The sequence below is a fragment of the Neolamprologus multifasciatus genome, chromosome 9 (genome assembly GCF_963576455.1).
Source record: "Neolamprologus multifasciatus chromosome 9, fNeoMul1.2, whole genome shotgun sequence".
NCBI lineage: Eukaryota > Metazoa > Chordata > Actinopteri > Cichliformes > Cichlidae > Neolamprologus > Neolamprologus multifasciatus.
The window spans coordinates 33,194,430-33,208,817 of NC_140447.1; the positions used below are offsets into that span (position 1 = coordinate 33,194,430).

Sequence of the window (14,388 nt, forward strand, 5' to 3'; positions counted from 1 at the left end):
GGCCGTGAAGGTAACAGTGCTCCTCCATGCTGTCCTCCTGTCTGTACTTTCTGTGTACTTTAGTGTGTATTTGTGTGTACTTATGAGTGTAGGAGCGATACTGTTACATCTGTCCGGACATCGTGAAGGAGTTCACAAAGTATGACTCTGACCCAGGAAAGTGGATCAAAACAGTACCGAGGAGTCAACGCCATCAGTAAGACCGCCTTCCACATTGACGTGGGCTACGAACGCTTCCTGGGCCCTGAGATCTTCTTCCACCCCGAGGTTACAACAAAGTATTTTTATGTTTACATTTTGCTACAATCTGTTTTCATTCAGTCAACAAAAATAAAAGTAACAAATTAACTTCATATAGTTTGAAAATGTAGAGGCTCAAGAACAGAACCCTGAGGAACCCCGCAGCTGCTCTGTTCTAATGCCTGCACATGCTGATAACAACAAAAGAACATAAATAATAATACACTGACATGTGAATGTTGTGTTTTCCAGTTTGCTAATCCAGACTTCATGCAGCCTATCTCTGATGTCGTTGATGAGGTCATCCAGAGCTGTCCAATTGATGTGCGCAGACCGCTCTACAAGGTAATTCACAAGGGTGTAATCGTTACAAACGCACGTGGTTGTTATATCTCTTCGTGTATTTGTGTAAAAACCACTGTGAGTTTTGGATGAGTTCTGATAAGTTAGTTCAGTGAGTCCAGTTCAGGGTCGTTGGTGGGTGGGGGCGTCGAGCTGGAGCCCCTCCTCAGCTAGTACCGCGGTACAACACTCTACTTACAGGTCATTGTCAAAGTCTGTGCACCGTGTGGACTTATATTAAAGTATCTTCATCTGTGTTGCAGAAGCCACCAGCCGAGGTTCTCAGACTGTCAACCTCTTTGTGTCTCTGACAGTCAGAAGTGAAAGACGAGCTGTTTGTGATGCTTTGCAGGCAGCTGGAGCTGTTCATACGTAAACTCACACGTGTGTCGGGACGTGTTCTGGAGCTAGCTTACAGCTAGCATTCGTAGTTCTAAAAACTCTTTGAGTAAGATTGAAGACATCATTTTGTCTGAGGACCTGCAGAGGGCAGTTCAAGGGTTAGTTAAATACGTGCGTCAGGTTTGGCGCAGGCTGCTTTGCAGAACCTAAAAAAATGTATTAAAGTGAATTTCACATTAAAAGCATCACATAAATAACCAAACTAAAAGAAAAACAAATGGAGAAGAACTTTAAACTGAAGAAGCGTATTTGTTGTGAATGGCTGAGGATTTGCTGAAGCTGTGTGAGTCTGTGTCCAATAGAACATCGTGCTCTCTGGAGGTTCCACCATGTTCAGAGACTTTGGCCGGCGGCTGCAGAGGGACCTGAAGAGGGTGGTGGACGCTCGGCTGAAGCTGAGTGAAGAGCTGAGCGGAGGACGGATAAAGGTGAGCCTGACCAGCGAGTGCAGGCCGATCCAGACCTTTATGACCTGAACACATCTGGAAGCAGAGGTTTTTAACGTTGGTCAGCTTCAGGTAAAGCTTTTCTTTGTTTGTGTGGAACTTTTCAGTCAAAAGGCTGAAACTGGTCCCCACTGAGCTCCTCCACAGTCCAGATCAGTGCTGGTCCCATGGTGGTCCCAGCTGGAATCACCTTCCTATTAATAGCAGAGTTGGGAATTAACAAAGTGCAAATACCTTGTACTTAAGTAGAATTTTCAGCTGAGTACTTTCTACTCCTTACATTTTCAAACAGGATCATGACTTTAGGTTTATCTGTAGTTTATACTCTGGGTTTAAAGTGGAGTGCAGGTTTCCGTATGTTTAGCATTTAGCTAGCCCTACATGAAGAGGAGCGAGCAAAGCTTTTGTACTGTCAGGTAATTTGAAATGCAGCTAACAAACATCAGCAAACACACAAACTGTCTGTGTGCAGTTTATCTCACAGTGTGCTAAAGCTGCTTGTTTCACTGGGAGAGAAAAGACCGAGAGCTAAGTTCAATTCAGAGATGGAGAGAGATCAGAAAGAAGGACAGGAGAGGAAGAAGAGAGCTTAGAGTTAAAGGGAAGGATGCTCATTTAAAGCTCACACAGAAGTCGTCATGTTGTTAAACCTGCTACTAAACAAACTGAGGCAGACTGTGTTATTTAAAGGCTGCAGGTTAGTGCAGCATAAACAGGTGAGTTTGTACTGTGATGGCTTTCAAGTAAAGACCAGCTGCTGCACAGTGACTGTCTTATATAAAGATAGCATAAACTGTCAGTGTAGAGGATGAAATCAACCAGGACAACTCAGGAAACATCTGCTCACATCTGGTTGAATCCAGGTGTGTACATCCACAGAGAGCAGCAGATCACAGCCTGCACAGAAGAACATCTTACTGGAGATCTCAGTAGGAATGATTGTGAGTTTGGTTCTTTTCCCAACACTGAGCCATTACAGCTGACTTTAGGTTCCCCACCTGCTGAATCCACTTCACCCTCTGACTGTGCTCGTGTTCCTGGTTAGAAACAAGTCCTTCCCTCTACAAAGGCAACAGAAAAAAGAAATGTATTTTTATTTCCCCTCCTGCTCATCTTCTACTTACCTGATTCAAGCTGAGTACATTTATTAGAATTAAAATTCAGGTTAAAATTATTACATTAATAAAAAATGTGGTAGAAATGTTCTTCAAGGAACTTTCTTCCTCTGAGTACGTTTCAGAGCCGGTACTTTTCACTTTTATTTGAGTAAATAATTTGAATCAGTACTTGAACTTGAGTATTTTTTAACAGTACTTTGTACTTGTACTTGTCTGTAGTTTTGCCACCTGTGATTAATAGTCACCAGATCCTGGTGCAGCTGATAACAGCACAGAGCAGAGTTAAGCTTTAATGTTACAGCCTTTACCTGGACGGCATTTAACTGGATCACTGGTTTGTTCCCAGTTTCTTTGTGATGTGAATCATTTATATGCAGATGACGTGTTTTGTGTGTTGGCAGCCGAAGCCGATGGAGGTTCAGGTCGTCTCACATCACATGCAGCGCTACGCCGTCTGGTTTGGAGGCTCTATGTTGGCGTCCACGGTAACCAAAACTTTTGTGTTCTTCTACTTTCACACAAAGCATTTCCCTAAACAACATGTGGCTGGAGGAAATGAGCCTGCTCAGTAAACTCTTTCCTGACGAGTTTATGGTTTCAGGTCTTAGTGAATAAAATATGTATTCAGTTTATAACTCTTGGCCCGTCTGGAGAGACCAGGAACCTTTGTTGACACTGTGTGTTGTTGTGTTTGCAGCCGGAGTTTTTTCCAGGTGTGTCACTCGAAGAAGGACTACGACGAGATCGGGCCGAGCATCTGTCGACACAACCCCGTGTTTGGCATCATGTCCTGATGACAGCGGCGAGCCCATCGGCCCGCTAACCTGTTAGCCTGCTAGCAACCAGCCACTCAGCCATTAGCCTGATAGTTTTTTGCCCTTCTCAGTTTTCACCTATGAGGCTGCTAACCTGTTAGCGGGCTAGCTCAGCATCATCAAGCACATGGAGAACGTGAAGCACAAAGGCAGTTAGAGAGCACGACAAAGTTTGCAGTGGTTTTGTTTTGATAAATTTACTCCACAGAGAAGAATTTTACCGAGAACAAGAGGAGCTGCAGGAGACCTGGTGTAGCTAGCCAACCTTCTTCCAACACGTAGCAGTGCTAATAGAGATCCTCCGAAGCTGAGGCTGTTGTCCCGACAGCAGATAGAGATAAATATGGCGCCTGCTCGCCTCTCATCCTCATTTCAGCCTCTTATCAAACACAAGCCGCTCTGTGCTGAAGCTGGCGACGGTGGATTTAACAGGACAAGCCTCTGGATGTTTTTTGTCACTCGGCATTTATGTCAGCATGTTTGTGGCCCTGCTATAACGATCAGACTCACACTGAATCTCACTGACTTTTTGTCTCTAAACTAGAAAAAGCTCTAAAATCCGCCTCTTCGTCTTTCGGACAGTGTCGTAGACAGACAGAAAATAATTTTCTTTGGTGGTGATGGTCTCATTTTCTCTCTGGCAGCACAATCAGGTTTAGTTTTGAGCGCTGCAGCCTGCAGAGGGCGCCAATGGTGTCAGGACAGCGACCCAGTGTGACGTCACAATCAAAGGGGACCTGTTCTGCTTTTTCTCATTTTCTGGTACAAGAGTAAAGTCATAGTCTCTGATGTTCAGATGAAACACCACCCATGTGTCAGATAACTAGCTCATCACCACACTGGCTTCCTGAAATGGCCCAATCAGAAGAAGCTGGGATTTTAGGGGTTGTTTTAGACAGAGCATGACAAGGCTTTAGACAAGGCTCATTTTGATCTCTGAATCGTGCAAAGCTGCTCTAGAAGAATCAAAGAAGAAAGATACAGACATGAGAGCAGTCTTTAGGAATCTGAATTCACAGGCTTATAGATGCAGTGTGACGTCTTCCTCCTCAGGACGTCGTGATGTTTGTCAGAATAAACCTCCATTATTCATCAGGATCAGAGAGAAGCCCAGCTCTGTTTCTGTTGCTCCAGTCTCACAGTGATGGAGCGATGTTGTCTGAACATCACTCTCTGGGTCCTACGGCCCCAAGATCCCCCCAAAACCACCAGACAGAATACAAAGGGAGAGTAAATCTAATTCATTTTAACATATAAAGTGTATTTTGTGACTTAGATATAAGAGACATGACTGTGGATCAGCATCGAGCATTTATTTTTGATGAAATTGGATTAGCGTTGAGCCGGGAAGAGGCTCCAAATGATTCTGGGTCATGGTTTAGTTTTTAATGTGGTCAGGCTCTATATTTGTAAAATAAATAAATAAAAATAAATAATAATAATATAAACTTTAACATTAATAGATATTTATATTGACTGAGAGAGCAAGAATCAGACCGATCAAGGATCAGGTCCAAACAACCTGCAGCATGTGTTTCAGGTGCAGTTATGTGATGGGCACGTCTTCCAGTCATTGTTAGGTGAGACGCTCAGTTTGGAGATTTGCTTCCACAACACGTTTTCTCTTACAGCGCAGGGATGAAAGCAGATAATATCCACGTTGTGCAAATGAGTGTTTCTTAAACGAGATGACAGCCTCATTTGCATATTTAAAAATCAACCTCCAAACAGTTCATGTCTATAATTAGTCAGTTTCACAATATTATCTGTACATACTGGTTTGCAATAAACAGGTATGAAGTTCTGCAGATCATATCCTTGCTTTCTCCATGTTCAGTTCTTTTCTTGCACCACAAATCTTGTCCTTACCTCCAGCACAGCCATCTGGCAGTGACCCTCCGACCTCTGCCATAGTCCTCAGATGGACCTGGGCCTGCAAATTTAAGCCACACCCACTTCCATCAGTGTTTTTTTTTTTTTTTTTATCACGAGGTTGGCTGACTGGTTCACTGTGCATGCCGATAGTGAACCTTTCGTTGCTGCTTTCACTTTACTTGAATGTTCAAACTTTTGCATTTGATCCAGTGACTTGGGCTCCTCTTGGGCTGGAGTAACCTGTGAGAGCTAGTGAGAGCTAGCACTCCTCTGTGTTTCATGCTCAGTTACTCTGACTGAATCTCCTCTTCACCTCACTCTTATACCTGTTCACCCTGTGTCCCTCCTCTCTAACTCCACCCACTGTGACATCACCAGCCACCCTCTCTATCACAGTCATTACATTTTCTTCTCTTCTGTATATGCAACATAGATTCTCCAGTGTATACAGTCACTCTACAGCCCCCATCAGCCAAGCAGAATCCTCGTTTAACTAAGTAGATGTGAAAACGTTCACAATTACACAAAACAACCTCCTGTTATCAAATATTTTAAAGTCCTTGTTGACGCACACACACACACAGTTAACTCAGACTTGGTGTGAGGTCTTTAGAATAATTATTATGTTTTATTTTTTGTATCCATTACATCGGTTAAACTTACACCTCGCTAAACTCTGATGTTCTTTGATCTTTAACAAAGACGAGCACTCTGTATCTGTTTGAACATAACAGGCTGGACGTTAATGCCTTTGAATCTCTCAGGAGAAGAAAGCCGGGGGCTTCAGGCTCTCTGTCTGAGTTCTCACTAATACGACATCATGTGGCTGCTGCAGTAAAGATGTAGTACATCACGATTCAGTACATCGTGCTGCTCTGAGAGTTTTTTGCATTGTTTTAGTCAGGATTTTATCACAAACATCATAACAGACAGATGTGATGGGTTTGTCTCAACATAAACACAGTGTGTATCATTTTAAATCCAGACAGTAATAACTAGATATGTATCACACTGGGATTCAGGACTACAGTCAATGGACTAAACCAGAGAAGAAGAAAACAGATCCTCAGTGTGGATCAGTATAATATCAGCCTGATGTCTGCAGTTTAGTGTCAGCACAGCTTTCACATCATATTCATCTCAGCACAACTAAAACATGCTGACTGACGTCAGAGTTTCAAGTCCACATCCTGGACTCTAGAAAACCATCTGCTTCACTCCTGAATGCAGATGATTCCAGATGTTTCTGCATGGTGGATCAGACTCTGATCAACACTACTGACTGACCTGCAGCTGAAACCATGACAGAGCCCCTGCAGACTCTCAGTGTTGGACCTGTTGTGGAAAATCTTAACAATAACCTGCAACACACCCAGTTTTGAAATGGTTCAATAACATATTGCATTATGGAGAGAAACATCCCAGCCAGAACACTGGGATGTTTCTAAATTTTGCCACCGCCCTTACATGTTTATATACAAAGAGAGACAAAGACATTACAACTCTTACACGCTGGCCCCTCTCACGGGTGGGGGGGCTATACCATCAGCCCCATCTTTAAACCCCCTCCCTCACAGAGAGAATTCTGACCTTGTTTTCTGGTTGGCCGTCACCTCCCTAAGAGCAGGATGTCTGGAGATCTTCAACTCAAGTGCAATAAAACTTGGGGCCTTGTGATAAGATTCCACATGCATGCATACAACCAGTGTCAGGAGTGATCTTGCCATACCAGGTTGAGAAAGTGATATTAATATTACTAAAGTGATATAAATTCAAATATGTGATTAATAAATCTGCCACTACAGACCTCCTCCTGACCTCGTACATACTGACCATGATGTGGCTCCATCTCTCCATCAGACCTGTTCCTCTGCACGATCTGATATGGTCGTGTTGGTGTTGTTCCCAGCTCAACATAGTAAATGTTGTTCCAGGATCAACATTGCAAGTGAACAATCAGAATGTTGTGACGTCATACTTTTGCGACTTCGGGAAAAACCACCGTAAAACAAAAAAACTGTACTTAAGCTGCGAGAAACCGCCTCTGTCCGCCGATCAACGGACCCTGACCCTGACCCTAACCCTTCAATAACGCTAAGCAGAATTGATATCGTCCTTACAACACTGGAATTTCATAAATGGCTTGGCGCGCCAAAGAAGAACGTCACAACAATGTGATTGGTCACTTGCAATGTTGATCCTGGAACAACATTTACTATGTTGATCTGGGAACAACACCAACACGACGATATCAGATCTTCCTGTTCCTCTGACCTTCACACCTCAGCCTGTTTCCTTCATGAGGAACGGTTTCCTGATGAGCTGAAGGTCCAGATCATCTCTCGGGTCTTTACTGGAGTTTTACCTCTGGTACTCAGACAGAGTTCATCAGTGTAGATAGTTCTGAGAGTCTGCCACTTCTTCTTTTGTTGTCTACTTGCTGCTTCTTCTTTTAAAACTCAAAAATTTATTGGAGCTGAACAGGTGTGTTACAAACCAAACCACCAGACACAGTGACAGGAAACTCATCTTTTATTTTCACGTTGATCAGAGTTACAGAAAGAAACATGAAACAGTCTGACCCTCTGCTCTCTGACACGTTTGACTTCAACAACATGAAAACAGCCAAATCCTCATTAATCTGTTGGTTTCTGTTGGACTTTTATTCTAATCAGCTCTAAAATGTTTCCATAAAATCTAATAAACTTCTCGTTAACATCAGTGTCCAATGAAAATTCTACAAATAAAGTCATTTTCCTGATTGTTTGTTCTAAGACTGGAAGTCAGAGATCTTGGTTTCCATCCATCCTGAAGGTTTTCACAGAGCCGCCTGTTCAGGTTTGACTCAAAGCCTTGTTTCTGGAAGACGTTAGTCCTGAAACCTGCTGAAGCTCTGACATGTTCTGCTGTTTGAACATCTTTGTTTGTATAAAGACGTCTCTGTGAAAACCTGTGATGTGAAAACCAAACAGACGAGCCTCGCGCTCGGTTTCTGTAAGTGGATTGGAGGATTGAACATTGAACTGTATCAGCTGCTTCTGGGTGTTACAGATGATTCCTAATTTGCTCTCCTGTGAGTGCTGAACATCTGGCAGTGCGTCACATCAGCTGCAGCTCCCGTGAAAGGCACGGATCCACCTCGCAGAGAGCGGCGATCAGAGCCGAGCTGGCCTGGGATCCTTTTCCGCGCACCCCATCGATCACCTGTCGGGCTTTATCCGCCCTGCTCCTCACGCCGCCTAAATCCATTTCATCATCGATGATGACGCGGCGCTCCAGGAGTTTATCCAGCAGCTTCCCTCAGGACGGGTTCGGACACTCTGTCGATAAACTGAGAGCGAACGGCCGTCAGCTTCTCCTCTGCCGAGGAGTCGGCGGCGGTCTTTGGCAGATCGGGACCTGGAAGACCTGTGAGAGAGAGGAGGACAGATTAATGCCGAGGTCAGAGTGAGGCCAAAGACCTCCGACCACGGGAGCCTCGGCGTGAAGCCGAAGACCTCCGACCACGGGAGCCTCGGCGTGAGGCTGAAGACCTCCGACCACGGGAGCCTCGGCGTTCCTGAGAACATCAATCCGCAGCTCCGACTCGGGCGGCTCCTTCCATCGGCTGTTTGCTCTGAATGCACCTTAAAAGGGAGAGAGACACTCTGCACACACTTCCTGTTTGCACGTCCTGTCACAAGCGTGATGCTGCGTGTGACCTCTGACCCTGATGATGTCACCTGAATGTCCAACGCTCAAACAGGTTAAAGGAAGTGCACGCCTGCCCACAGCCTCACTGACCTGCAGGTTGACACATGACCTTTCGCAGCTCCTTCGCCAGGGTCGTTCCTGTTGATCTTCTTAAAGATGCTCTCCATCACCTGCACGGCTCCGTCCATGTCATACTTCTGCACCATCAGATCCACGGCGTCGCGCCTCTCCGCCTTCGACAGCTGGTTCACTTTGATGGGCTCGATGTCTCTAAACCGCTCGTTCTTCAGGTTCCACTTGAAGGCCTTGAATTCCTCATCCGTTATGTCGTCCAGGATGTTGACGAGGTCCAGCTCCGTCATCTCGGCTTCCTGCTAGCATCAGAAAACACTGATCAGACTGATGCATCATGGGTAATGAGCGCCGTGAGAGCGCCGACGTGAAACAGTCAGTGTTACAAGCATCTCCAGTAATAAATCAGTGCACCACAAACACATGGACGACTATGACAGAGGCACAGAAAGAGGCGGGGTTTAGTTCCGGAAGGAGGCGTGACCTGGAAGTACCTGCCCTCATCAGCGCTGTCTGAATTCTCCACATGTTATGGACTAAAGGCACTTCAGTGCTTCCTTTATTACCTCCTTTAGCAGAGGACACACTGCAGCATCCTTTGTGAAAGGGGAGGAGCAAACGGCCTCCCCAAACGACCTCTCTGAACTCTGCAATAAAAACTTCCTGTTGCTGCACGAACAACATGGGTTCATACAAAGGTCGTGTCCAAATTCATGGGCTGCGTCCTCCTGAGGACCCGGCCTTCGCGGTCTACGTGGGCCGGGTCCTCAGAAGGTCGGGTAGGAAGTAACCGGCTTTGAAATTGGACGGTCTAGCCTTCAGATCTGTGTCACCGCTGTCTCGGGGGAGTTGAATAAACTCGGCTGTTTGCTCCTTGCTATCTAAAATATACAGGACACTGGCGTAAATTCTCGACTGTCTCACACTTCTGTTTAATCATTTTCTGTTTGACGTTTAGTCAGCTGTGTGAAAACCACCCGGGGGATTAAAAAGTTTTATCTAATCTAATAACTTTAATCTCAGCCAAACAGATTTACTCACGAACAAATAAAACACTGAAAAAAGCCAAACAATAACATTTTTAGGTTGTCTAAGAGACGTATATATTATGTTTAACCTGAGTAGCGAAACTCTGCGGTGATCTGAACATGATGTGCCGGAGTTGTGCCGTTCTCGGCGGCTTCAGTGACCTTCGAGCTCCTGGCGAGCTATCGAGCTGGTGGGTAACAGACGTCTCTGAAAACGTCGAAGCACTTTTGCAAATATGCGATATCTTGATAAACCGAGCAGATATTTGATGTTCACACAGCTACTTTCTCGCCTGAAAATATGTTAAAAGTTTATTTTGTGACCCAGAAAGATTAGTATGAGTAATTTTAAAACTTAGTAGTGGCCGCCATTGTTGGAAACTGGAGTTTGGCTGGGCCGCGCTATGAATTCTGGGATATGGTGGGCCACGAAGGACACACCCGACCCATCCTTCAAATTCGGGGAAAAGGAGGACGCATTTGTCGGCTGCATTCGGAGGAGTCTACGAATTTGGACAGCCTTCGGTGCGTCGCTGTGACGTAATCGGTCTACAAATGCGTCCTCAGGAGGAAGCAGCCCATGAATTTGGACACGACCTGTGTCTGTATTAAGTGATGGCACCGTGTTCTGTGTGGTCAGTTTGCATGTTCTTTAAACTGGTCAGGATCATCACCCAGTTCGGCTGTGGGTCAGCTGGGATACAGGATGGATGGAGGGAACTTTAAATCCCGTCCACGGCCGTCAGTCCCAAACTCACAGAGATCTTCAAAAGCAGACGCCAGCAAGGCGGAGCCTAAAGGTGCCTCAACTCGCACACGACTTATCTTTCACAGGCTGTTTCTCGTTCACCTCGGCCTGCACAAAACAAACAAAAACGCAGAAGCAGCGGGCACTCCCGACACCAATCAGGAGTCGGGAATGTCAGCATGCCCCGCCCTCAGCTGTTTCCTGTCACTGCAGCTCAAACTGGTTTGAACCTGATCTCAGATTAAAGACGAAGCGATCACACACAGCTGGCTGATGATGAAGTGTGAAAGAAGGAGCAAACCCTGCAGATGTTCTCAGCAGGTTTACAAAGATGGCCTCCAGCTGCTTTTAATCGACACCAGCGAGAGCAGACGTCAGGCTCGCAGGAAGGAAACCTTCTGTGGCGCTCGCCCTCAAAGGCCAAGCCAGAATCTCCCAGCCGACCCTGAAGCTGACGAGGAGCTTCAGGTAGAAAAAGGCAGACACACTCACCTTTCAGCTCGGAGCGATGACAGAGAAAGGAGCTTCCACTCGCTGCTGCCTGTCAGACGGGCTTCAGGGCTGCTGCTCTGCCAGTTGTGAGGCGCTGCTCAGACTGACTAATGTGAGCGGTTTTGGCTTCTTTTTTCATGCTTCCTGTGTTAATGCGACACAGGAAGAAGACATCCGCTCACCATCAACCTCTCTGACATCTGTCTACATCAGGCATGTCAAACATAAGGCCTGGGGGCCCCAGAATGGACCTCGTAAAGACACCAGTGTGGCCCGCTGAAAATCTTTGGAATAATGCATGTGAGGACATCGATGTGAGTTTTGACTGTATCGCACAGCTTTTAGTTTTCCTCACAGATTGCCCCCCCCCCCCCCCCCCCCCAGCGCTCACATTAACTGTGATCCACACTAACACGAAGGGCGGCTTCACTGGTTCAGCCCACTGGAGGTGGAAGTGGGCTGTATGTGGGTTAGTGAGGTTTGCACACGTGTCACTAACCTGCTTACTTTTCAGGTGCAGCGAGGTCGGCCACTAAACCTGAGTGAAAGCAAACATTTGAGCTGCTGAAAGAAAAAAAACACAACTTACAAATTTAAACATCTGAAAAGAAATAATTTCTATTTTCAGTTTCAGTTTTATTTATACAGCACTAAATCACAACAACAGTCGCCTCAAGGTGCTTTATACTGTAATGTAGACCCTACAATGATACATACAGAGAAAAAACCCAACAATCATATGACCCCCTATGAGCAGCACTTTGGCGACAGTGGGAAGGAAAAACTCCCTTTTAACAGGAAGAAACCTCCGGCAGAACTTAAACAAAACAAATAAAAGCAAATACAAAACATTTGAAGGTGTTTTCAGGAACAGCAGCCTCGTAGGGGCCGCTGTGAGGAAACGCCCTGACAAACACGGCGATGTTAGAAACGACTGACGCTGACAGGAAACGGTACAAAAGCTGAAACGAACCCACCAATGAACTGAAAGACTGTGGAGAGCCTTGGCCCAGCAGCCTCCTCGCTGCTGCTTTCACGTCTCTCTGAGGACTTTAGCTTCGAGTTTCGTGGGTTTCACAACTTGAAACACAGTCCGTCTCTGAGTGCTCACTCAGAGACAACAACATCTTTCACGTGGAACAGCGGAACGCATTTCACAAACTGATTTTGTTACACGGGCATTTGTCATACTACAGACAAAAATATTGCCGTTAAGTGTCTTTGTAACTTGAATTTTTCATTAAATGGGGTCTTCATAAGCCGGGGTTCCACTGTACTGGTGATGGGTCAGTTGCGAACGAAATGGCTCTTAGAGCCGACTCTTTGAAGTGAATGATGTGAGCCGGATCCTTATAGAGATTGACAGACCACGTGACTTTCGCACAGTGCTTTGTGGGTACCCGTGGCAACAAAATCAAAACACTGCATCAAGCGCTAGTATTTCCAGCACCGGTAATCATTAATTCTGCGGTTTTAATCCCTACTTGCATTTTATTTGCCCCAAAAACAGTTATGTACAAAACGACGGAGAACTCGGCAGCTCCGTACAAACACAGACGTGACGCAAAGGCAAAAAAAGAGGACGAGGAAAAAATCAAAGGAGTGAAAGGGTCAGACCCACACGAGCATACTGAGTGGAGTAAGGACGTTAGCGTGCTGCCCAACTTTCATCACACACATATTTATTATTATATGGTCGTAAGTGTGAGTGCACACACTCACAACATGTTTAGTAACTTCAGATCCTGCAACAAGCCCAGCTCCAGTTTAGTTTGGTGATTTGGACTACTCCATCTCACAGCTGTTGTTACAGGCCAATGCATCTATTTGTCGTTTCAGGTTGTAGTGTTACACAACATTTTCAGATCTAATAGAAATAAAATAAGTGTTTCATTCAGTTTATTGTCTTTATTTATAACTGGCATCATTGTTTCATTCTATTATAGAATCTGACAGCAAAGAGGCAACATTGTATTCCATTATGCTTTATTAGCTGCTTCGGTGAAAAACAAATCAACAATGCAACAAAAAAAAAACATTGCAAAACAACATACTGGAAAACAGTTATTCATCACTTGATTGCTTCAATACAACACTACGGCACATATATGCGGGACGTTTCGTGGCTGTTTTGATCTCGCTCTCTCACTTACCGATCAGCTCTGGCTGTGGTAGCAGCTTTAAACCCGGGTTGATAGAGGGGCCCAGTCTGGATTGCATTCCTGCATTTTGTAGGCTGGTTTTCCAACAAAACACAACAAACATTAGCCCGCAAAGCCACAGTGAACAAAGCAGCATAGCGCAACGAATTCAATTCAAATCAATATAAGACTTATTTGTAACCTACATCAACAATTATGATAAATTACGTAACAACTACAACAGAAGACTGACCTTTGTGGGAATGCTTGGAGCAGACTAACATGTGAGCTGGATGTTCTGGGACGTTATATTTGCTCTTTGAATGGCTGCAATCCAGGCCATCCGTCATGTTCATGTTCAAGCCATGTTTCATGGCAATTTCTCTTCCACGACGTAATCCGATAACAACTGATCTCTTTACCCGTCAGCTTCCCGTGGCTGTCATGTGACCGGCTATTGCAGTTAATAATACAACAGCTTCTTGCCATTTTTTGTGTTTCTTTTTATTGCTGTGTAACTGTTTTTATATGAAAGCCTGCGTGCGCTAGTACCGCTTGCCACTCATTCCCAGAATCCTTTGCGGTTTTACCCCGGAATGACGTCACATTTTCACTCTCTATTGGGAACCGTATTTTTTTTGCGCAGAGCAGAGATGGGAGGGGCGCAAACAGAGCCTTGCGTTTGGCAACAGCAGTAGCACACGAAAAGAGCAGGAGGGAGAGAGACAGAAAGAGAGCCGGAACAACAACAAGAGACAACATCGTTACATTGGAAAGGTATGTTAAAGAAACTGAGTGACACCAAGAAAAGAAGCCAAATCTGGAACCATTTAAATTTTATTGACACTAAAAGGCAGAGTGTAGAGTCTGCAAGAAAAGACTATCATATAGAGCCGGCTCCACAAACAACCTGCACAGGCACCTGAGAACTGTCCACCCATCAGTGCAATGGAAAGATAAAACACAGTCAGTTGAG

The 14,388-nt window shown here is 45.2% G+C and overlaps 1 protein-coding gene and 1 pseudogene across 3 annotated transcripts in view; one reads left to right on the forward strand and one right to left on the reverse strand.

The window, feature by feature from the left end:
* The window catches only part of LOC146511974 (uncharacterized), a 9,843-nt pseudogene extending 5,490 nt beyond the window's left edge, over positions 1-4,353 (forward strand). Inside the window, exons 6-10 of the transcript XR_014876267.1 lie at positions 93-267; positions 493-585; positions 1,287-1,412; positions 2,950-3,033; positions 3,246-4,353. The product of XR_014876267.1 is annotated as an uncharacterized LOC146511974 (transcript). The remainder of the gene's footprint in view (positions 1-92; positions 268-492; positions 586-1,286; positions 1,413-2,949; positions 3,034-3,245) is intronic.
* Positions 4,354-7,752: 3,399 nt separating this feature from the next.
* LOC146511975 (uncharacterized) lies at positions 7,753-11,386 on the reverse strand. Of its 2 annotated transcripts, none has more exons than XM_085171832.1 (3): positions 11,272-11,386; positions 9,022-9,305; positions 7,753-8,646 (listed from the first exon to the last, which is right to left on the reverse strand). In XM_085171832.1, exons 2-3 carry the CDS (start codon positions 9,291-9,293, stop codon positions 8,478-8,480), a joined length of 441 nt encoding a protein of 146 aa, XP_085027958.1. In that variant the 5' UTR covers positions 9,294-9,305; positions 11,272-11,386; the 3' UTR covers positions 7,753-8,477. The 2 variants fall into 2 exon arrangements, with proteins under 2 accessions (XP_085027958.1, XP_085027957.1); XM_085171831.1 differs by having other exon boundaries at positions 9,022-9,302; positions 11,272-11,379.
* Positions 11,387-14,388: the final 3,002 nt, after the last annotated feature.